Source organism: Columba livia, chromosome 10 (genome assembly GCF_036013475.1).
Source record: "Columba livia isolate bColLiv1 breed racing homer chromosome 10, bColLiv1.pat.W.v2, whole genome shotgun sequence".
NCBI lineage: Eukaryota > Metazoa > Chordata > Aves > Columbiformes > Columbidae > Columba > Columba livia.
Window position 1 is genome coordinate 5,817,437 of NC_088611.1, and position 20,270 is coordinate 5,837,706.

The 20,270-nt window shown below is 44.6% G+C and overlaps 1 protein-coding gene across 6 annotated transcripts in view; it reads left to right on the plus strand.

The window, feature by feature from the left end:
- The window catches only part of POC1A (POC1 centriolar protein A), a 53,252-nt gene extending 38,137 nt beyond the window's left edge, over positions 1–15,115 (plus strand). For 4 of the 6 annotated variants that reach the window (XM_065075101.1, XM_065075103.1, XM_065075105.1 and 1 more), the window contains exons 10-11: positions 2,128–2,268; positions 14,834–15,115. In XM_065075101.1, coding sequence (XP_064931173.1) covers positions 2,128–2,268; positions 14,834–14,932 — 240 coding nt within the window. In that variant the 3' untranslated portion in view covers positions 14,933–15,115. The remainder of the gene's footprint in view (positions 1–2,127; positions 2,269–14,833) is intronic. The other 2 variants (XM_065075102.1, XM_065075104.1) reach the window with 1 other exon arrangement.
- The last annotated feature ends 5,155 nt before the right edge of the window (positions 15,116–20,270 follow it).

Below are 20,270 nucleotides of genomic sequence, written 5' to 3' on the forward strand. Positions count from 1 at the left end.
TGCTTTGAAAAGCAGTGGTGGTTTGTCTGGGTTTTTTGTTGTTGTGTGTTGTTTTGGCTTTTTTTTTTTTTTTACTTTTAAATTTAAACAGCAAATAGCAGCTTTGTAAGGCTGACTCTATCTCATCTCTGCAAGAACATGTTTTAGTTGATTAAATCGATGCATCAGTGAGCAACATGCGGCTCTTGGGCTACCTGCAGCACTGGAGCAGTTTGCGTGTGGCTCAAATGCTGAGGCTGTGTGATGTGACCGGAGCGCAAGCCGTGTTGGCCTGGGACCTGTTGATAATCCAAATTATCCAGGCAAGTGGGAGGAGGCAAATTAGCAGAGGCTGGTGTGGCTGGTGCCACCTGGTACCCAGCTCCATCCCAAGCTGGTGGTGTGGCATGGCGATCCCTGTGGTGCAGTTGTCATATGTATCCTTTGAACTTTTCCATTTCCTTTCTTGCTCCTTACGCAAAACTGCTCTTGTGGTGCTTGGCTGGATGAGGACAGTTTGGTTGGCAGTGCTGGAAGGATGATCAGCCCTTGCCAGCAGTCAGTGGACAGCAAAAAGCCATTCTCCTGTCAGAGCCCACTCCTGCTGTGGCCCCTTTCTTCCTCTTCGCCTCCCACCCTGTCAGTCTCCAGCTTCCCTAAGCAGTCACATTTCTGTTCTTTGCACTTCTTGTTACTCATTTTGCCCAACTGTTGGGCTGGACCTCAGCCTTGGGAGCCTTTCTGTGGGCTAAACCAGTGAATCCCAGCAGGAGAGGCTTTTTAAAAATGTATATTTATTTTTCAAATATCTACTTTTTGTGTGTATACACACATGTGTGTGTACATATATTTTCATAATGTACTGAAAAGTTTTGAGTTTAAAGTTCTGTGAGCTTGTCTAAGGTCTCATTGCAGCTTAGTTGCACGTCTGCATACACCTGGCATCAAATATAGAGATGAGCAGGTAAATCAATACAGTGCTGGTGAGAAATGCATTCATACTGGTGCCTATGAGAGAAGAGATAGAAGCAACTCTTCATTTCTTGCTTAGAAAAAGTACATGCAGGAGAACTTGGACCATTGTTGAGTCTGACAGGATTCCTTGCTGCTTTGTTGATTCACAAACTTCAGTCACTTATGTGAGTAATAAGTAATGGGATGGAGCTGCACCAGGCATTGGGCCATGGAGAATTACGTTTTGAGTGCTGTGATCTTGCCTTTAGATTCAAATCTTGTCTGTTAGTGTAAACTGAATAACTTAAGTTTGTAATTGCTTAATCAGTTGGCTACATTGTTTAGTTAGATAAACTTCTCCTGCTGGTGGTAAATGTAGATAAATAATGCAAATAGTGTTTGTTCTTGAAGAAAGATCCCGTTTTGAAAGAGAAGAAGAATGAGTTCTTTAGTAAAGAACTATTTGTGCTTTTAAAACTTAATTTATTCTGAATGAAATATTCAAGCTTGCATAACTGAAACAGCTGAAATTGAAACTTCAAAGTAAACTTGTTCTTAGCCTCATTGAGGAGGGAAAACCAGTTCAAGATATAAACAAAATTAAAATGACTAAATCAAAACTCTGTTTTAATGCATATTGGAACATCTTGCTTTTGCTGAACTTAACTACAGTACTGCATCCTTGCCTCCTTACAAATACCAGGCATGGAGAGAGGCTTTCACTGCTCTGTTGGAGTGAAATGATTGGACTCCTCTCAGGGTAGCTTGCTTAATTCTTATAATTTGGATGTTTTATAGTACTTCGATGTGGCTTCAGTGAGTCTGGGTTTACCTGTACAGTCTGTGTACCACATGAGCAGGCCAAAGCTCTTTGCATGTGCAAAACTTGAACCTTGCAGGATTGCTTCAAGGTTGTTACCTAAGGTTTGCCTTTCCTGATGAAAGTTTAAAAACAAAAAACACAAAACAAAGGAGAAAATAACAAAAACTCCACCTGGTAAAGACAGACAAATCTGCAGCATCTTTTCGTTTCCCAGCGGTGGCAAAAACAAAGAGTTCCTGGGTTTTTTTCCCATTTTTAATAGCTTAGACTGTCCTGACATGAACTGTTCTTTACTGTTCACCCTCCATGAAACAACAATCCTTCTCCAGTTGTTTGCATTGCAGTAGCAGATTGTCTCTTTGTTTTTCCAGCAGTCAGAAATGGATTGTGGTGTTCATCTAAAGAAAACAAAAACTCAGGATTCTGATAGGAACCATGTGCAGCAAGAGGAGGACACCAGCCTCGCGAATACCTTGGAACATATTATGGGACAGCTGGATGTTCTGACTCAGGTATGGTTTGCTCTTTAATTTTGCAATGAGAAAGGAGCCTCTGACTAGAAGAATTGGGAATATTTTGCAATAGCTTCATAGAATAGAAGTGTGGCTAGTTCAAAACCTCTGCTTTTTAGTAGTTTTTTGATAAGCTGACAAGGAGATGAAGACAGATTTATCTCTGTCAGTTCCCTCACATTGACTTGGAGCTCAGGCCCTGCTCTACCCCTTTATGCTGCAGTGTAGGGCACTGCTTGAACCAGCTCTTAAACCTTGGCTAAGAGCACAGGGTAATCTAAGGTGATACCTAAAGGAGTCCTTGGCAGTAGGACTCTGTTGTGGTGAGTAATCTCTGTCTCTCTTCCCTCCTCCGTTGCACTGCGGTCTCCAGGTAAACTCTGCTCAGATCCCGCTCTTTTCCCCCACCCAACATTCACCTACACAGTCCCATTTCTGCAGTATTCTCCTCCCATCAACAAGTCTGGGCCCTTCTGTGCCTCATCTCTGAAACATGCTTTTCACCCACAGCTCCAGACAACTAATCCCTTGCTAAAGCATTAGCATACAGCTCTTTCTCAGAGTCACTAAGCAGTGCTTGAGCAGTACCAGCCGTTTGTGGTGATCATCGCAGTATGTGTTTACTTAGTAAGAATTGGGGGATAGAGCTGTTTTTTCTTTAAATAGCTTCTCATTGCTCCTGTGAAGAAATACCGTTTCTGGTCATTGTCTGAGACTGGATTTCATTGCATATTTTTGAGGTATGTGAGAAGCCAGGAAGAAAGCATGGGGTAGTAAACACTGGTGATCTACTGTACATGAAACCATGGTCGTAGGATGGAAAATCTGTGTGGGAGGGTTTTTCTGTGAGCTTGAATGTTCTTTCTGAGGAAAAGCAAACAGGTCTTGAACACACTGATTACTAGTCTGAGTAGGCTCTCTGTACTTGTCAAAGAGTGTAAGGTGATGGGTTGGAGGGCCCATCAGGGGATTGAAGTAGGGCTGATTTAGGGATTAAAGACATTCCAGGACTACAGACAGTCTAAAGGTCTGTAGGGTGAAAACCAGAAGGTATTTAAGTTCATTTGGCAGAAACGCAAGAAAGCACTTTTCCTGTGATCTCTGAAATGCCGAACACCAGAGGAAGGTGGGAATCTTCTATGACATTGGGTCCTCTTGCCTGGTGTATACACAAAATACTTTATTATTGTTTTTATGTCTCCCTAGCAAGTTTGGAATGTGATCATTATCTTTCATTACGTAAATCAGATCCACACTTCTGTTGACGGATGTGTAATGGCTCCTTTTCAACTTCATAGGTGTTTAGAGCAGGCAAATATTGCAGTAAACAGTATGTGTGGGATTTAAACTAGATATAAGCAGTGCGAACATCTCTCTCAAAGATATTGTGTAACCACAGAAAATTCCAAATGTTGTTTTAAACCTAGCAGAAAGAGAAACTGAGATCAGTGGGGGAGGAATAAGATAAGTGGGTTATAGGATAAAATTGGAAATAGTCCTGAAATTATAGTAAAAAAAAAAAAAAAAAAGCTGCCTTGAGTAACTCTGCATTCAACAGCCTTTTACCTTTTTTGTAGCTTTTTTTGTCATCCTTGAAGTACTTAATTTCCCATTGGTCCTAATCTTTGTATGTTGTATTTTGTATTAGCACTATTTTAATGCATCTGTAAAAGTAGATGTTCCTGACACACTGTTGAAATGGCTTCATAATTCTTCGTTTTCATGCCAAGGTTTTGATATTTAGCAGTGAAACAAACCACCACCAAACAAACTTAAGCAAATGAGCCTGGAAGAAGTTGTCATTCCTGGAGCAAGGGAGGAGGTTCCTCAGAGAGGAGGGATGCAGGCAGGTGGCACAGCAGAGCCATCCAAGGGAACTCTGGAGGGCATCTGCTGGCAAACCTAAACTTTGGGTGTTTTCTTCATGCCAATTTGAGCAGCTGAAGGAACTGAGGCCATTTAGCCTGGAGAAAAGGAGACTGAAGGGAGACCTTATTGCTGTCTACAACTACCTGAAAGGAGGTTGTAGCATGGAGGGTGTTGGTTTCTTCTTCCAAGTGACAAACAACAGGACAAGAGGAAATGGCCTCAAGTTGCACCAGGGGAGGTTTAGATTGGATATGAGGAAAAATTTCTTCCCAAAAAGGGTTGTCGGGCAGTGGAGCAGCTGCCCAGGGCAGGGCTGGAGCCACCAGCCCTGGTGGGGTTCAACAGACAAGTAGATGAGGCTCTCAGGGACAGGGGTTAGTGCCAGGGTTGCTTAACGGTTGGACTCTGATCTTGACAGTCTCTTACAATTAAAATGTTTGTATGATTCCATAAATATCATGTGACAGGTGTCAGTAGTCTTCCATTTTTGATGAAGAGCTCAGGATGCTCCTTTGCCATTGCAAGTCATTGGTTCATAATTCTTGAGTGTTGCTTTTTTTTAAAGAGAACACTAAGGGTATAAACAGGGCCATACAGTTGAAGGGAATGGACAGAGTCTGTGTGATGCTTCCAGAAACCCTCTATTGCTATAGCCATCCATGGCTTTGTCAGGAGTTTATGATTTGTTAGTTTCATGGGAGCTTGGATATATTTCTGATGTGGTACCTTGAGTTCCTGCACTCTTTGTTCTTGCTGTAGTTTCCAGCGCTGTGTGAACAGGATGTAATGTGCCAGCGGGAGAAACCTGAAGTTGCGATAAACTGCTCTGGGAAATTATGTGACTGTAAACCCAATTTATTTTCCTAGTATCCTTTTCTGGAGCTATCATTTAAAGGTTTATCATGCTAAACCTGGTATCATGTAAAAGTGGGAATGAGAGAAAATTCTTTCATTTTCTGCTGAAAGGGGCAATAGTAAGACATGAGCTGCAGCTGGTCATCTTGTGCCGGTGCACAGCTCTGTCTGAGCTGCACACCTGAAGCTCAGTGTCTGCTCACCAGTTAGCAGCACCTGCCCTCTGACAGTACGTTTCCAGATGAAATGGGGTGTCACGTACTTGGAGACAGTGGGATTGTTTTTATTCCGTTAGGAGGTCTCTTCCCGCAGTTGCAAGCAGAAGCGCGGGGACTGCAGAGACGACGTGCCCCGCGCTGCAGGATGCACCTGAGCAGACTTGCTCCTTCGCTTGGGCACCTCAGCTCTGGTTAGAGACCGGTGGATCAGAAGAAGCCAGTGGCTGTTGTATACCACATCTAGCAGTAATGGCTACAGCGAACAGATGTGGCCCCCTCAGATTTACAAAGCTTCATTTTTGTAGTTTTGTGCTGTGATTTTATTCTTTAGAGGTTTTGGCAACTTTCTTTAAACTGATCTTTGATTCAGTGAAACCTTCCTCTCCATCCTCACCAGAACTTTGTCAGGACATCTTCTGTTTTACTTGTACGCAAGGTCTCCAGTGTGACCTGGCAGGTTCTTCGTATTTTTTCCTAAAGGTGGTTTGTGTTTGGCCGTACTTCACACACAAATGAAGAAGCTAATATTTGACTGCCTTGTTCAGAAGAGTCGCACATGCTTAATAATTGTGCTACCTTGAAGGATGGAGTGCAGTTGAGACCCAGACAGAAGCTGGTTGTTTCCAGTAGTTCTGGATTACTTAAAGATACTGTGGTGCCCCTTTGTAGGAAAGCAAGCAATTCAAATCTGGCAAAGGAATGAGCAAGATGAGAGGGATAAATATATAGATGCTTTACTCCTCCCTTTTCTGTGGCTTAGTATCTTGTCAGTGTCTCAATGTTTAAAAATTTTGGTTTTTACTGGCAATTGAGAGATGTGGAAAGGAGGAAAATACAAAATGTTTATCAATATATTTTTTTATTTGAAGGCTAGATCTCAGTGCCTATATGAGGAGGTGGGCTGAATATTATAGTTTAAGGGAAAACAAGGTTATTTTTTTATCTTAGATAACTTCCTTGAACAGAAAGGTGTGTTTTGGCTGAAACGAAAGTGGAGCAGATAATAAGAGTTTACTTGGTTCAAATGCATTTTCTGCACTTGCAGCTGAACTGCACTTGAAAAGATCATCTGTGAGTATCTCGTCTGCAGTGGAAAACTTGTGTTTGTAATGATCATCTTCAAGAGTCGTATATTCCTGCCCTCACCACCACCGCCTGCAGCTGCCATGTTCACTCTGGATCCGTGGCGCTGGTGGGCAGCGGGCACTGAGGCAAAAGCTGCTGCTTTTATGTGGGAAGGAAGATGTCTGCTCCAAACAAAGAGTTCAGAATCAGGTTAGCATAAAATTCACAAATAGCTGTGATAATCCACCCACAGGAAGCAGCTTTATATACTTCCCCAAACTAATCTTGCATTGAAGCTGGGAGAAAACAACACAGTGAAATGGAGAGGACTTGCTAAATCCGTAAATCCAAGCCTGATCTGAAGGACAATCTAGCTCATGTGAGATTACAGGATTATTTCACCCCAGAAAAGATTGCAGGCAGGGGGAGGAGAATTTTTAAATGAAATTCTTTAGCATAGAAATTGGGGACAAGGGAGTTGCTTTTTAATTAAAACTGCAAATGTTTGTGTGTGCAGTACTTATAATGAAAACTAGTAAAATCAGATTTGTTCCTCCTTTTCTTTGAGATGTTGTCTCCAAAGCTTGTGTTGGTGAGGAATGCATGGCTACTCTCTTCTGAGAGGTATTCAGTGTAGATTAAGCAACTGGTTTAGTATAATAAATGGTCTTATGTCTTTGAGTAGTTACAAGTCAAGAAGAAGGTTGGGTTTTGTTTTGTGTGGGGGTGTGGGCTTGTTGGTTGGTTGTTTTTCTTTGTTGTTGTTTGGTTGGTTTTTATTTTTTTTTGTTTGTTTGGGTTTGTGTTTTGTTTTGCTTTTGTTTGTTTGTTTTTTTGTCAAATGCTGCTGCCTCTGCCTTGCACAAATGTCTTGGTTTCTATGTTGATCTCAATACCTGAACACCCACTGGCCGCATGTGGACCCAACACATAGGGGGAAAAAAACTGCAAGCAGTCTTTATTCCAAAAGAAATAGTTCAATATCCAAAACACCAATAAAAGAGTGGCCATCTGAAAAAAAAAATAATCTGTGAAATGCCAGATGAGCCTGGCTTTTAAATCTTAATTTAAAGGACATAGAGGCTATTTCTTATGAGTCAGAACCATCTTGGAGATGCAGTAGCTTTGATCTTTCACTCAAAACAAGTGAAGCACCCTGGTGGTTGCCAGTCCTCTGTGTGTTGCAACCAGAGCTACTTTTTTTCTGAAATTAACTTCCAAAATATGCTTGCTACAAAATTTAAGTCTAGATGCAAATGGATTTTTCTTCTTTCTGAAACTGCCTGAATTAAATGCACTCCTCAGGATACTGCTGTGTTAGCAGGACACTGTTGGAAGGCTGACTTCAAGTGTGTTGTTTCCCTAGAGGTCCACAGGACCTTCCCCTTCTGTTGTCCTGCAGTGGGGAGGAGCACTAAACACCTCCCATGGTTCGTCTTCACAAGCAGACCTTGCAGATGAATATAAATTGTTATTCAGCGATTGGGTACCAGCAGCCGGGTTAATTTAGCTGAGTGATTTGCATCCTTTCAAAAGGTGGATTGGGCAGCGGGGAAGGATATATGAAGTCTTTGTGGTTTGGGGGAGACATCCACTCATTTGGGGTTGCTAAACGCTATATTGTGTAGTTGCTGTCATGGTACGTGGTTGGATATTTTGTCCTACTTCAGTTTGCTGTGTTTTCACCCTGTGTGGTGCAACTCGAAGTCTCCTGACTCTTGCTGGGCTGGCCTGGCCACAGGGGCCTGGGTGCCCTGCAGAACCCCGCAGCCCTTCCCCTTCAGAGACCTGCAGGATCCAACACAAGTGTCATCAGTTGAGCTTTGGCTGATCAGCTGTCAAGACTGAAGCCACAGCAATGTGTGGTGGGACATTTTTCGTAAGAGAACTGTAAATGGAGAAGCTCAGCTTGTGTGCCTTGTGTTCCCACACTGCGCGGAGGAGACTGGCAGAGCCTGTGGCTCATCTTCTTTGTGGCTAGGATTGATTTAATATGAAGGATGTGCTTTTCTGTCCTCCGCAGTCCCTTTGGTCACTGTCATACTAGGACTGATCATGCTGCTTGATCTGGTAAAGTGGATCATACTAGAATTTTGGCATACTCCACTGTGGTTTTCCTACTGTAAAAAGCGCAATGAGCACTGCACATGATAACTCGCTGCTGTTAGTGACTCTACTGCGTGAGCAGACTGAAGTTGCTCCTATAATTTAGTTAAAGGGTTGGAGTGTGCTGGGAGATGGAAGGAGAGATGGCAGCTGATAATCACAGAATCATAGAATGGTTTGGGTTGGAAGGGACCTCAAAGATCATCTAGTTCCAAATCCCCTGCCATGGGCAGGGACACCTTCCACTAGACCAGGTTGCTCAAAGCCCTGTCCAACCTGACCTTGAGCACCTCCAGGGATGGGGCATCCACAGCTTCTCTGGGCAGTTGTTCCAGTGCCTCACCATCCTCACAGTCACCATAAGACGGAGCAGTTAGCTGAGCAATACTGGGTTTGAATTTTATAGCTCTCCACTTCCTTCTTGTAGTGCTTTGGGCTGCTAAATATAAAAAAATTCTTTACTTTTCAAGTGTTGAGTAGCACGTGTCGTCTGGCTGAAGAGAGCTCGTGGGGCCATTACCTTCTGTGCCCTGCACTAGAGAGCAGATGTGAAAGTTGTTAAGCTGCATGACTTGGGAGCAGCTCTGGAGCTCTTTGTGGGGATGCTGGTAAGGTCAGGCTGGTGCTCCCATTTGCACTTCTACAGGTGTCATCACAGATTCCTAATCTGCATGACCCAGCAGTGGCACCGGATGAATGTACAAAAATGGTGTCGGGTGGCTTGGGGCACTTCTGAACGCAAAGCTGTGCAGCCGCACTGACGGTACATCCTTGTCTGGCCGCGCTGGGGCCAGAGGTTTGTAGTAACAAATATGAAAGTTTGTGGAATTCGAAACATGTTATAAAGTAAACCCAGGAAAATTAATGAAGTTGCATTAAAGGAAGACTGAAGTGCTACATGAGCTATCTTCTTTCCATAAATCAGCCTGGTGTAAAATATTCTATGCAAATAGGCTTGTTGAGAATTCACCTTCGAGTTTGCATTCAAAGCAATTGAGATGTTGAGGAGCTGCAGAACTTATTTAAAATGTGTCTAGGGTAGCAGATCTTGTTTTAGTTCGAGCAGATGAGGAGCTATCGTTTCTTTAGAAATCATTTCACATGAAAAATAAAAAAATAAAAGGCACCTGAATTGCGTATTTAATCTCTGACCACTCAAGTAAGGCTGGTCGCAGCACGCAGAGCCTTGCATGCATTTGTGTGTCACATGAAGTGTTAATACCTGAAGGCTTCGTACCTTGTTATACTCTTAGATATGAGGCTTACTACCTGTGTTAGCCTGAAGTGCCAGCTTTTGCTGAATGTCAGTAGCTGTTCCAGGTCCCATCTCAAAACTGTGTTAAGACCTGACTTGCACAGGAGGAGGGCAGGCCTGGCTTGCTTTAGGCGTGTTTACTAATCGTGGGGGTCTGCTCTGAGTTTCCGTGGATGCAGTTGCTGAGATCGAAGGGCACTGACAGCAAGTCAGAGCAAAACTTAGTCCAACAGGAGGAAAGGCTGCTGCTCACCAGCTGGATTCATGCTTGAACCTCAGAGTGACTTGTGCTGCACAAGTTCTCCCATGAGCCTCTTAATCTTGCTGCTGCAGTTCGGTATTTTAAATTTGTTGGTGGAAGGAGTTAATTTTTGGTTTTTTTCTGTATAAGGTGGGCAGGGCTACCCTGCTGCAAACCCTTCCTGTGGTAGTTTATTTCAGTCATTGCATTAGTTTAGAGAAAGGGCTCCCAAGCTTACTTTAGCTGGATATCTGCTCATTCCTGTCTCTGCATAGGACTGTGTATATGCTCAGGACTGTACTTGGCGAGTGTTGGAGGTACCATTTTAGTGATGCCCATACAATAACTGAGGCCTATTCTTATCAATATTTCTCACTTTAACTGGTGCATTTGAAGATTAACAACTGTCCTTTCTTGCAAGACTGCTTTTACTGCACAGTGCAGTGCCAGCAGGTCTCCTCAGTGCTGTCTGTGGTCAGGTGTCAGGAATTCATGCCCTGGAGCTGTGTAGGTACCTCTGAACACACTTGTTAGTACTTGCCCAGGAGGGACCCTTGGATGCTAAGGCAGCATTTTTGACTTGGTTTACTTGCTGTACTTTTGGGCCACATTTGGGACTGAAATACACTCTGAAATGTCTATTTTTAGTGAAAACAATAAGAAGTTATAGCAGAGCTTCCAGCTTTTCAAAATCAAACCAGCCTTGGCCTTGCTTGTTACAGAGGGCAGAGCTCTGCCTGCAACTTCAGGTCAAGTTTGACAATTCTCATTCTGTAAATCCGATGACCATCTGTCATGAGAACCTCATCTCATACCAGCACAGAGGACTGGGGTGGCTAACTGCACAGAAACTTATAAACTTCTGCATCTGTTGGATGTTCTTTTGCAGGTGCATTTTCTGATAAATTGAAAATGCTGTCGTCATAAATTAACATGTCAGATGGGAAAGAAAAATCAGAAGAGGTAGAAGTAATGTTTTGTCTTGGACTATTTGATATGTTTGTGCCCAGCAAAATCTTTTTTAGTGTATGCTCAGAAGAACTGGTAGAGCAACCTTTAAGAATCTTTTTATTTAAGTAAAGTTGGGAAACTACTTCAGCCTCCTTCAAGACCAATGGAGAGGGGGATTCTATGTTGTGGAATGATGATGGGAAGTGCAAGTATGTACTGTACGTGCACATGGACAAGTAGTACTGTACGTGCATATGGACAAAACACATCTCCTTTGCAGTCGGTGTGCAGGATCATATGCCTCATAGGCTCAGCCAAGCTGTTGCTCCCTGATCTGAGTAACTGTTGTATCAGTACATGGGTTTTGGGGGTCCCACGATTGCTGGTGATCAACTGGAGCAGTGTTACATCCCCTCTGCTGTGTGTGTGCTGACTCAATCGAGGCCCGTGTGAGTGGCACATCAAAAAACCCGTGTGCTGCTTGCAGGGCAGAGGTTGCGCCTTTTTCCTTGCTCGGCTGTCATCCCTTGGCAGGTTGAGCCTGACCCCTTCCACTGCTCTGTCCTGCTGCCCCGGCTTCTCGTTAAGCGCCGCTGTAGCTAATGAGCTGTGTCTGTCCAGGTGGATCTCTCTCCACAGGACTCCCAGCCCTGCTCCAGAGGGCAGCTGATGGACTCTGCTTGCTCTGGGCTTTGCTTTTCAAGTTTCCCTTGGTAGTTGTGGAACTGGTTTCTGTTGGCATTCTGTTAGCACCTGGTTCCCCTTATCTGTCCTCCTCAAAAGCACAGGGCTGATTGCCACTGATTGCCCCTCCAGGCTGCTGCAAAAGCCTCAACCCTCAGGGCAGTGGTTCTCTGCTACTGATCACACAGGGGAAATGTTTAACAGGGACTAAGGAGAAGATACTGATGGAAAGCATCTTGGAACAGCATCACAAATAACAGGTATTTGGGTTGAGGGATTAAAAATAACATGGCGGAATAGCATCATGGAGGCTTGTCATCATGTAAGCAGGTGAGAGTACTGGGTGCTCCAGTATAGGTGTCCTGCGGGAGGATGGAGCTGAATGTTCCCCAGAACTTAACAAGTAAATAGGAGGCAACTTTTTTCTTTTGCGTAGTTTCTCATTAGCGTTTCCAGAGAGAAGAGCAGATTTTTTCTGGGCTAAATCTACGAAGATGAATGAAAACAAATGTTGCAGGAAGTGTTGGTAGAAGTGATTTAAGTTTTGGGTTTGTGTGAAAAATTCCATATTCTGCTCTGGTGTCCATAGTAATGCGCAGTATATTTACTGTAATGTCAGAAATACTCCTTAAAAAAATAAATAGGTTGATCTTTCTTCTCATTTGAGCCTAAGTTGTTATTCTTCTGCCAATCTGAGCCAAGACTTTAATAAATTATCCAGCATTTAACTCCCTGGTGCTTGATGGAGATGCGGCTGTGCCCCTGAGACAAGAGGAAGCCCCGATCCTGCCATGGAGAAAGACCTGGAACACAAACTGGCTGTGGTGAACCCTCACTGAATCTGGCTAATGGTGTTCTCCTCCTTGGCTTCATTGTTGGTTTGATATCTTCTGAAAAGCAATAGCAAAAACTTGCAGCAGTTGCATGGGTTGCAGTTTAATTTGCCTGCCAACAAGGGCTTGCTTTATAAATAGCAACGTGGAAATATTGTAAAAGTCTGTCAGCTGCTTATAAAGGAACTTTCATGTGTCAGTTACATTATAGCAGCTGGGCAGTATTTGTGTTTTCCCTTACCTTCCCAGAATGTCAGGTGCCCTCTGTTTTTCAGGCATCATATATCCAAGTCTAAATGGACTGTAGTCATCAGTTCCTACTTTGACTTCCTGCATTTCATTTCTGACTGCTACTTTTCCACTTCTAGTTTCCAAAAAATACTCACTACAAGCCTTCTGCTTATTACTTACATGCAGTTTCAATTCCAATAAACATTTTCCTTACAGCTTTTTCACAAATCCAACACTTTCTGACATCTGCTTTACTTGTGCTTAGTTTCAGGGTGCTGTGTGTCACAGCGCTTAACTCACATCGCCGGGCTGTCGGTGGCAGTAAATTGTGGGGTGCAGGAACCGCAAGCAATCTGGGGCTTTGCTTCTAGCAGGACAGCATGACCAGGACATTCAGACAGTTGATTATCTTTCTAAAAGCAACTTGATGCAATGTTTCATTTCTTCTTTTAACTGTGTCTTGAGTTACTAGTTCTTCTTTTAAATGGGGAAAGCCAGGATCCCTACTGCTTTTCATTCTCTGATTGCTTGCAGGGTAAAATCTTTGCTGTAAACCCCCGGTATACATTCATCCTGCTGTGTTCTGCCCTGGGCAGCTTTACTCCTGATCTCATAAGGCACCCACTGGGCAGTGGTGTGGCTGGAGGTGAAGATGACAAAATCCTCTCTCTGTTGAACACATGGAAGGGCTCCTGCTGGCTCCACACCTTTGCTTCTGTTTCTCTGTGTACTGCAGCTCTTGTGCCTCAAAGGGGTGGCAATAGAAGAGGAAAACACTTAAACGAAGCCTGCATAGCCCACTGGAATATTTAAGCGATGCAGGGTTTTCTTCTTTCAGGTGAAGCTTAGTGCAGCCACGGCAATGCTGCATTAGGCAGCAGAAGTGCACATCTGCCTTGTCACAGGTCAGCAGTACATGTGCAGAACAAATAAGCTTTAATAATAAATAATAATAAGCTTTGTTTAGGAAGGGGAAAAAAGGGTGCGTTACACTAAATGCTATGATGCACAGCCTTTTCTGACTTTGATATGCAATCTTGCAAGATGGTTTTGCCATAGTGCTTGGTGGTGTTTTAACTAGTCTGTTTTCTTCCCCCCTCACCCCACCATTCCTCTCATTCCCCAAACCACTTTATGGGAGACTTTTCCTCGTCTCAAGTGGCCTTAGCCAAGCTATTTCCTCTCTTTGTGCTTTTGTTTCCCCAGCTGTAAAATGGGGATAATGAGACCTGCTTTCTTTTGTCAGGCACTTAGAGATGCGCTTACGAAATGCGCTATTAAAAGGCTTTCTATGTATAACTCCTATACAAACAGCGGTTGTCCAAGTTTATTTGAATTACTTTATTAAAGTCTGAGGTTCTGAACATCCTTTGTTTTTAAAAGAGGATGTTATTTATGCAGTAAAAATGCTCAGAATGTGAAGCTATTGATTGTTGCTGATAAGTTTATGGATATTAAAGCATTAAATCATCACTGCCTATTATCAGCCATTCCGGTGTCTTTGGAAGCTGAAAGCAGTTCTGCATAGCTGGGTCCCTTGATTACCTCAGAGTGATCAATAAAAGGTTTTCAGCAGAGGCTTTTATTGCCACGTGGTTAAAATGTTCTTCCTGTTGTGCATCCTGTACATGATGACTTCAGCTCAAGGTGAAAGATAGAGCAATCCTTTGTGGGGTAACTGGATTGCACAAAAATATTTAGTCATTATGTTGAGGTAGATAATGCCACTTCGGGCTTCAGTTCCCTCCATCACCTGTTGTGCTGCCTTACGCTGGGAGGGTTTTCTTGCTTGTCACCATGCTTGTCCAGTAAGTTTTGTGTGTTTTAACTGCAGCAAACTGATGTTATTCAGGGAAGGGAGGAAAGAGCTGGAAGCAGAGAGGCAAAATCAAAGCTAAAACTGGGTAAAACTGCTCAAAACCTCTGTTTGTTGTTAGCAGAAGAGGGTCTGTTGGCTCAAGAACATGGAAGGACAGAACATGTCTGTGAAGGGAAATGCGGAGTTCAATCTGAAAGCGCCGAGTGCTGTATCAGGGGGCTGGGTGTTGTTGCCAGGGGGGCTTTGTGCCCATCAGCCTCTGTTGCTCCTCTCTGAAGTCGTGTGGGGCTCAGCCCTGATAAATGCTGATACTGGAGTTACAGTCCTGAAATACCTCCAAATACTCCTATGGATTTAGCATTTTATTACCCACCAAGGGTACAGAACATAGCTTGTCTTTGTGAATGGCTCAACAGCAGCTTTCGCTTTGTTTTGCAGACGGTTTCCATCCTGGAGCAGAGGCTGACGCTCACTGAAGACAAGCTGAAGGAATGTCTTGAGAATCAGCAGAAAATCATTCAGAACAAAACGACCTGATTTCCTGAGAGAAGACAGGAGCCGAAGGCATTGGGAGGTTTGAGGTTGCTTGTGTTCCTAAGAGACTTTGTGTGTCTTTAACTATTTTCAGCACAATCTATTTTTCAGTTGGAATGTACAGTTATTGTATCTGTATATAAGCTTTGTTACTTTACTAAAATAAAAGGAATATTTTATTCGTAAGTGTTGATAATGATTGTAATCTCCTGTGTTTTCTAGAGATATAGCAGCCCGCGTGTGGTCTGAGTACTAACTAGGAAAGCTGCATCTCTCCCATCTTTGGAGCTGCTGAGTTAGTTTTAAAACTTTAAGCATCTTGGACTTGCCAGACGTCTGGCACAGGCTGCACTAGGCTTGTTGCTGAGGTTTGTGCTGGCTGTTGGTGACAAGCAAAGAGCTCCCCGGATATTCTGAGCAGTGGGAAGTCACCTCCCTTTTCAGAGTGAGCAGGTGAGGTCCCAGTGCAACCCGCCCCTGCAGAAGTGTCTGTGTCACCCGAGTCCCGGGTGGTGCCCGGCAGCTCTGACAAAGAGCAGTTCCGCCCCGGATGGTGTTTGTGCAGAGGGCATTAAATCCAATGGTGGGGTTTAACCTGCTCCTTTGTGCAATGTGTTAAAAACAATTGCGTGAGGCTGGAAGAGAGGCCCTGGCAGGTCAGGTGTGGGGTGGATTCCAAGTGGATTTTGCTTTGTCTTTGTCTGCTTCTTAAATTAAAGGCAGGGTAGAAGGAGAGGAAAGGCGACCAAATGGTAGAAAGTTTTCTCCATCGTGGAACTTCCCTCTTCTCGCACCAGACTGCCTTTAATTTTCAGTCGTTTTGCAGCTGTTTTCACAGTTGAACAGTTCATAACTCACAGCTACTCTTTCGCCCTGCTCCCCTCATCGCGCCTCCTGACTCTTTCAGGGCTTTAGCAGGTGTTCAATATGTCGCTGCACAAGAATTTGGGCGTCTGGGAGATCCTGTTCTCCAACACCTCTTCTGCACACTGGAGGTCTCCTTTCTTGCAATAAACTATTACCCACATTCCTGGAGAAATGAGCTGTGGGAACTCGAGCACCTCAGGGTTAATGAAACCCCCTCACCACTGTCTGGCCTCTTCAAGCAGGGGGGGCTGCCTCAGTCCCTGCCCCCAGGGTTCCTCCTGCCGCTGCCACCGCCTGCAACCTGCAACGGCTTCCAGGGCCCCACTCCAGATGTACGGCGGACATGCCTCAAAACGCTTGCCTGAGGCCTCGCTGGCATCCTTATTTCACACAGGGCTTAGTGGAACTTAAGGCCAGCCCATGTGTTTTTGGGAGGGGGGATTTGCACCTGTTTGTGTTGCAGGCTGTGTCTGCTGATATGGTATTGTGATAGTGTTAATACTCCTCATCCCGTCTGGATGGAGCTGTTGGTGTTCCACTGCCATCACCAGGAAGCTTATGGTCTCCTCCTCACCTGGTACTTTCTACATCTCTAAAAACCCCTTGTTGGTATTATCACAATATTTCACTCTTCCATTTGTGGGAGGCTGAGAGCTTTCTCATTTCCATCCGTATTGTGTTGATTATAAATCCCAGTTTCTCTCTGCTCTGCCACAGACTGTTTTCTGTTTCCAAGCTCTAAGGCTGATAAATCATTATTTTCTCTCGGATTACGCTAATGGAATCAATTCAGTGATATTGTTCCGTGCTCTTGCTATAAGCTTTCAGTGGCTTTCTGCTGAGAGACTGACATCATTTTCATTGAAATGAACTTATATTGTGATGTGGGTGGGGAGGAGGGTACTCAAAGGTATGTCTGGCTGGTTTGCTGCTGGAAGCTCTTCCTGATCTGCTCCCACTGAAGCAATGACAAAAATGAATTGCAAGAGCCTACTTTATCTGCTTGATCCTCGATGGCCTTTGGGGTGGGGGCTTGGAGGGGAGAAGAAAACTTAAGCTATTCCAACATTCATTACTTTTAAGTTTTACTTTGAAAACAGCCTTTGCTTCCTTTTAATGTGTGGTTTCTAATGTCTTAGAGACCACAGAAGTAATTTGTATATTGTATTTTAGGGAGAATGGCAATACAAATGACTTGTGCACATTTGATACAGACACTTTTTCTTTTCAGATATTCTGAGTGAATCCATTTGGAAGATTTAATTGTGCTTCTAAAACAAATGAGATGCTCGGGTGCTGAAGGGCAAGCCAGTGGCATGTAGGAAAAGCTGCTTTTCTGGACTGGACTTGTTGAAAGCATGCATTTGATCAATACAGCACGTTGTAGAGGTAACCCAGGCTGGGTGGATTGTGTGGGGAGTTAGGAGGAGAAGGAATCTAACAACCTCTGTATGATTAAGGTGGGAATAATAGTAGTCTGAAGGGAGTTTCTTCTGATAGTACTTCCTATCTCAATTGTTTCCTTGTCCCAAATCTCAGCAACTTACTCTCTTCATGTCTCCTCCTTGCAACCCCTTGCCTGGGGTAGGATATAAGAAAATGTACCAGCACTTCTAAAGGGTGGCTATGGCCCGAGACAGGCGAGGTGTGGAAAATACAAGATTTAAATTATAGTCCTTATGCTTAATCACTGAGCAATAACCTCAAAAACACATCTGAGGAGCCCAAATCCTATTGCCTGTCTTGTCCCCAGGCTCTGGGCTTAACTCTGTCCACTAAGCACCATGTTTTTGAGTGCTGAGGTGAGAGTTGCCTCTGGAGGGAGTTAAATCCTCTTTTCCTTTTACACTCGTAATTGGTTTTTTGACTTGGGAACATTGGCAGTGACTGATTTGCGAAGCCGTTAACTCAGGGAGCAGTGGAACAGCTGAGTGAGGAGGAGCACGTTGTTTCTACTTGGGCTGACATTGCTTCTACACTGTGTGAGATAGACCCTGCCTTGAGAGCTGCTCGTGGTGAACTCTGCACAGGGAGGCTACAAAGAGTTAAGGATTTTGTTTTGGATCTCCAAGGCAAGCCTGAAGCCAAGTTCTTAAAAAAGTAGTTTAATTTGTTGCCATTACATTTGCCAGATGTATGACCTCACTAAACTTTTAGCAACAGTTCTTTGTGCCGAAATTAGCCCCGGGGGAGCCCGGCGCTGCTGCAAATGGCTTTTTGGCTGCTGTGAGTATGCAGCACGTTAAACATAACCGTGATCTGTGAAAAAGTAAGAATCTTCAAGCGCTGCCCACTTTCCTTCCTGTCTGGGAGCTGGAATTGGACAGATACCACAGCTGAGCTCATAACTAAACAGGCGAAACCACCAGAGCGCTGTGGCATTGCATTGACTCCTCTGGCCGGGAGCATCCTCTGCCCACAGGAGCGTCACTGGACGCGACTCTGCCAGAGGACCGGGAAGTAAAATCCAACTATGATCTGAGTGGCTGGGCTAAAACTAGCCAGCCTCGTGGTACAAAGCACTTATTATATAACATCTTTAAAGAGCTGCTTTTGAACAAAATGGGTTTTTTTTGAAACACAAGTGAGTGGGAAGGGAGGGAAGTGAATTGTTTTGCAAAGGTTTGTCACTTGTGATGTGAGAGCGGGACTGCATTTCTTCTCTTGATTTTAGTAAAGTTGGTCTCCAAGTGCTTCTCAAATGGCATGACTTCATCGGCTGTAGTTTTTGGGAAGGGAATGTGGTGGGAAAGAAGATTCTCTTATTGATGCTGGTCTGCATATTTAACCTGGATTTAGCTGCTGTGGGAAGCTTTCTGTGCATCTCGGGGAAAGCTGGGATCTATTTCTAGCTCTGTCACGGAACTGCCGTCGCAGGCAAATGTCACTCTTCAATGCCCTGTTCTCCTTGTCAGGGGTGTTGCATCTAAATGGCATCTTCTTTGGAGCTACAGGTTCTTTGGATGAGGAGCTCCTTAGAGATTTGTACATAGTGTGACAGGGAAGAGAGAGACGGGCTGGTTTCCAGAGCAGCCTTTACCTTCTTGTGGCACAGCAGCGGTGCTGCTGGGGGTGTGTGCTGAGTGCCTGTCTGATGTTCCCCACCAACAACAGCCATCACCGGGGGCTTCGGGTGGAGTCTGAAGTTACCTGGTATCCCTTCCGAGCAAAGATCAGGCGTACAGGCTCACGTCAGCATGTTGGGAGAGGGTGCTGTGGGGTGGCTTCTGGTGGGGGATGAGCATCGCGAACAACTGGGGATGTTCTGGCAGAGGTAACTCATTGCTCAGCTGCAGCTGAGATGGGCCAGGTGACCACTGCCTGGGGCCATGAATTGGCCATCTGCAAGGAAGTGTTTCCCCAGTGACCACCCTTACATTTCTTGATGTTCACTCCAGCGCTCCAGTCCTTCCTCCCTGATAACGCAATACAGCTGGAAACACACTGTCTTGTTGTCACAAAGCAGCGAGGCTGAATCAGCACTGTGACCCAGTGCCAAAAACCTGTCACCTCGGTTCTCCTTTGCTGTTTCTGCTCCCTGCAGGCATCTTCCATACAGCTAATGACTCTCTGCTGCCTTCTGGATACCGGTCAAGCTGAGAATACGGTGATGATCTGTGTGACATGATGATTTTACTGCAAATGCCTAGTAAGCAGTGCTACAAAGGCTGAACCTGCTTACTCCAGGAGCTTGTGGTTGCATGGAGCACGTGCCATTGGCGGTAGCTGCTCTTTCAGCTGGTGACTGAATGGGTTAAGATAAGTAGCTGCCTGGATAGAGCTCCTGCATGGCCTCACTTCCCTCTTCTCAGCAGTGTTTCCATCATCACGTTTGCACAGCCCCGCTGAAGGCCGGAGCCAAGCACATCTCCCAGCTGCAGGGAGAACTGCTCAGCTGCAATGGGCAGAATTTTTGGGCCACCCTGGCTTGGGGGTGTGCTGGGCACCATGAGAACCTCCTTGCAATGTGATGTGGGCTGGGGGAAAGGAGTCGTTGCATTTTCCCCTTCTGTGAATCCACTCTGCCATGGGTAGCTGCTGTAACAGCAAGAAGGCTCTGCCTGCCTGCCGCTATGCTTGGACTGCATGGCATGGTAGGTGCCTTGTGCTAACCAGAGTTAACCAAGATAGTTTTCATCCTGTAAAAACCTAGGAATGTTTGTTTTGTTTTGTTTTTTCTTCTTCCTTCCTACCTTTCAATTGCTCAGATTCTGTGGTTGCTTCAGAGGATATTGTTCTGTTTGTCAGGGCGGCAGTACATGTTTCTTTCTACATCAGTGCCTTCTGATTGCAGGTATGAGGCTGGAGAAGCTTCTCGTTGCATTTTGGGCTCATAAAGACCTTTCTTCAGGAGTTAGGGATGAAGATTCTGGCTTTTGGCACTTGTCCCCTGTGGCCATTGGTCAGTACATCCAAGACAGAGGTAGCTGTGTTATTGCAGATGCTGCTGAGTGCTCTGTTTTCCTGCACTAAA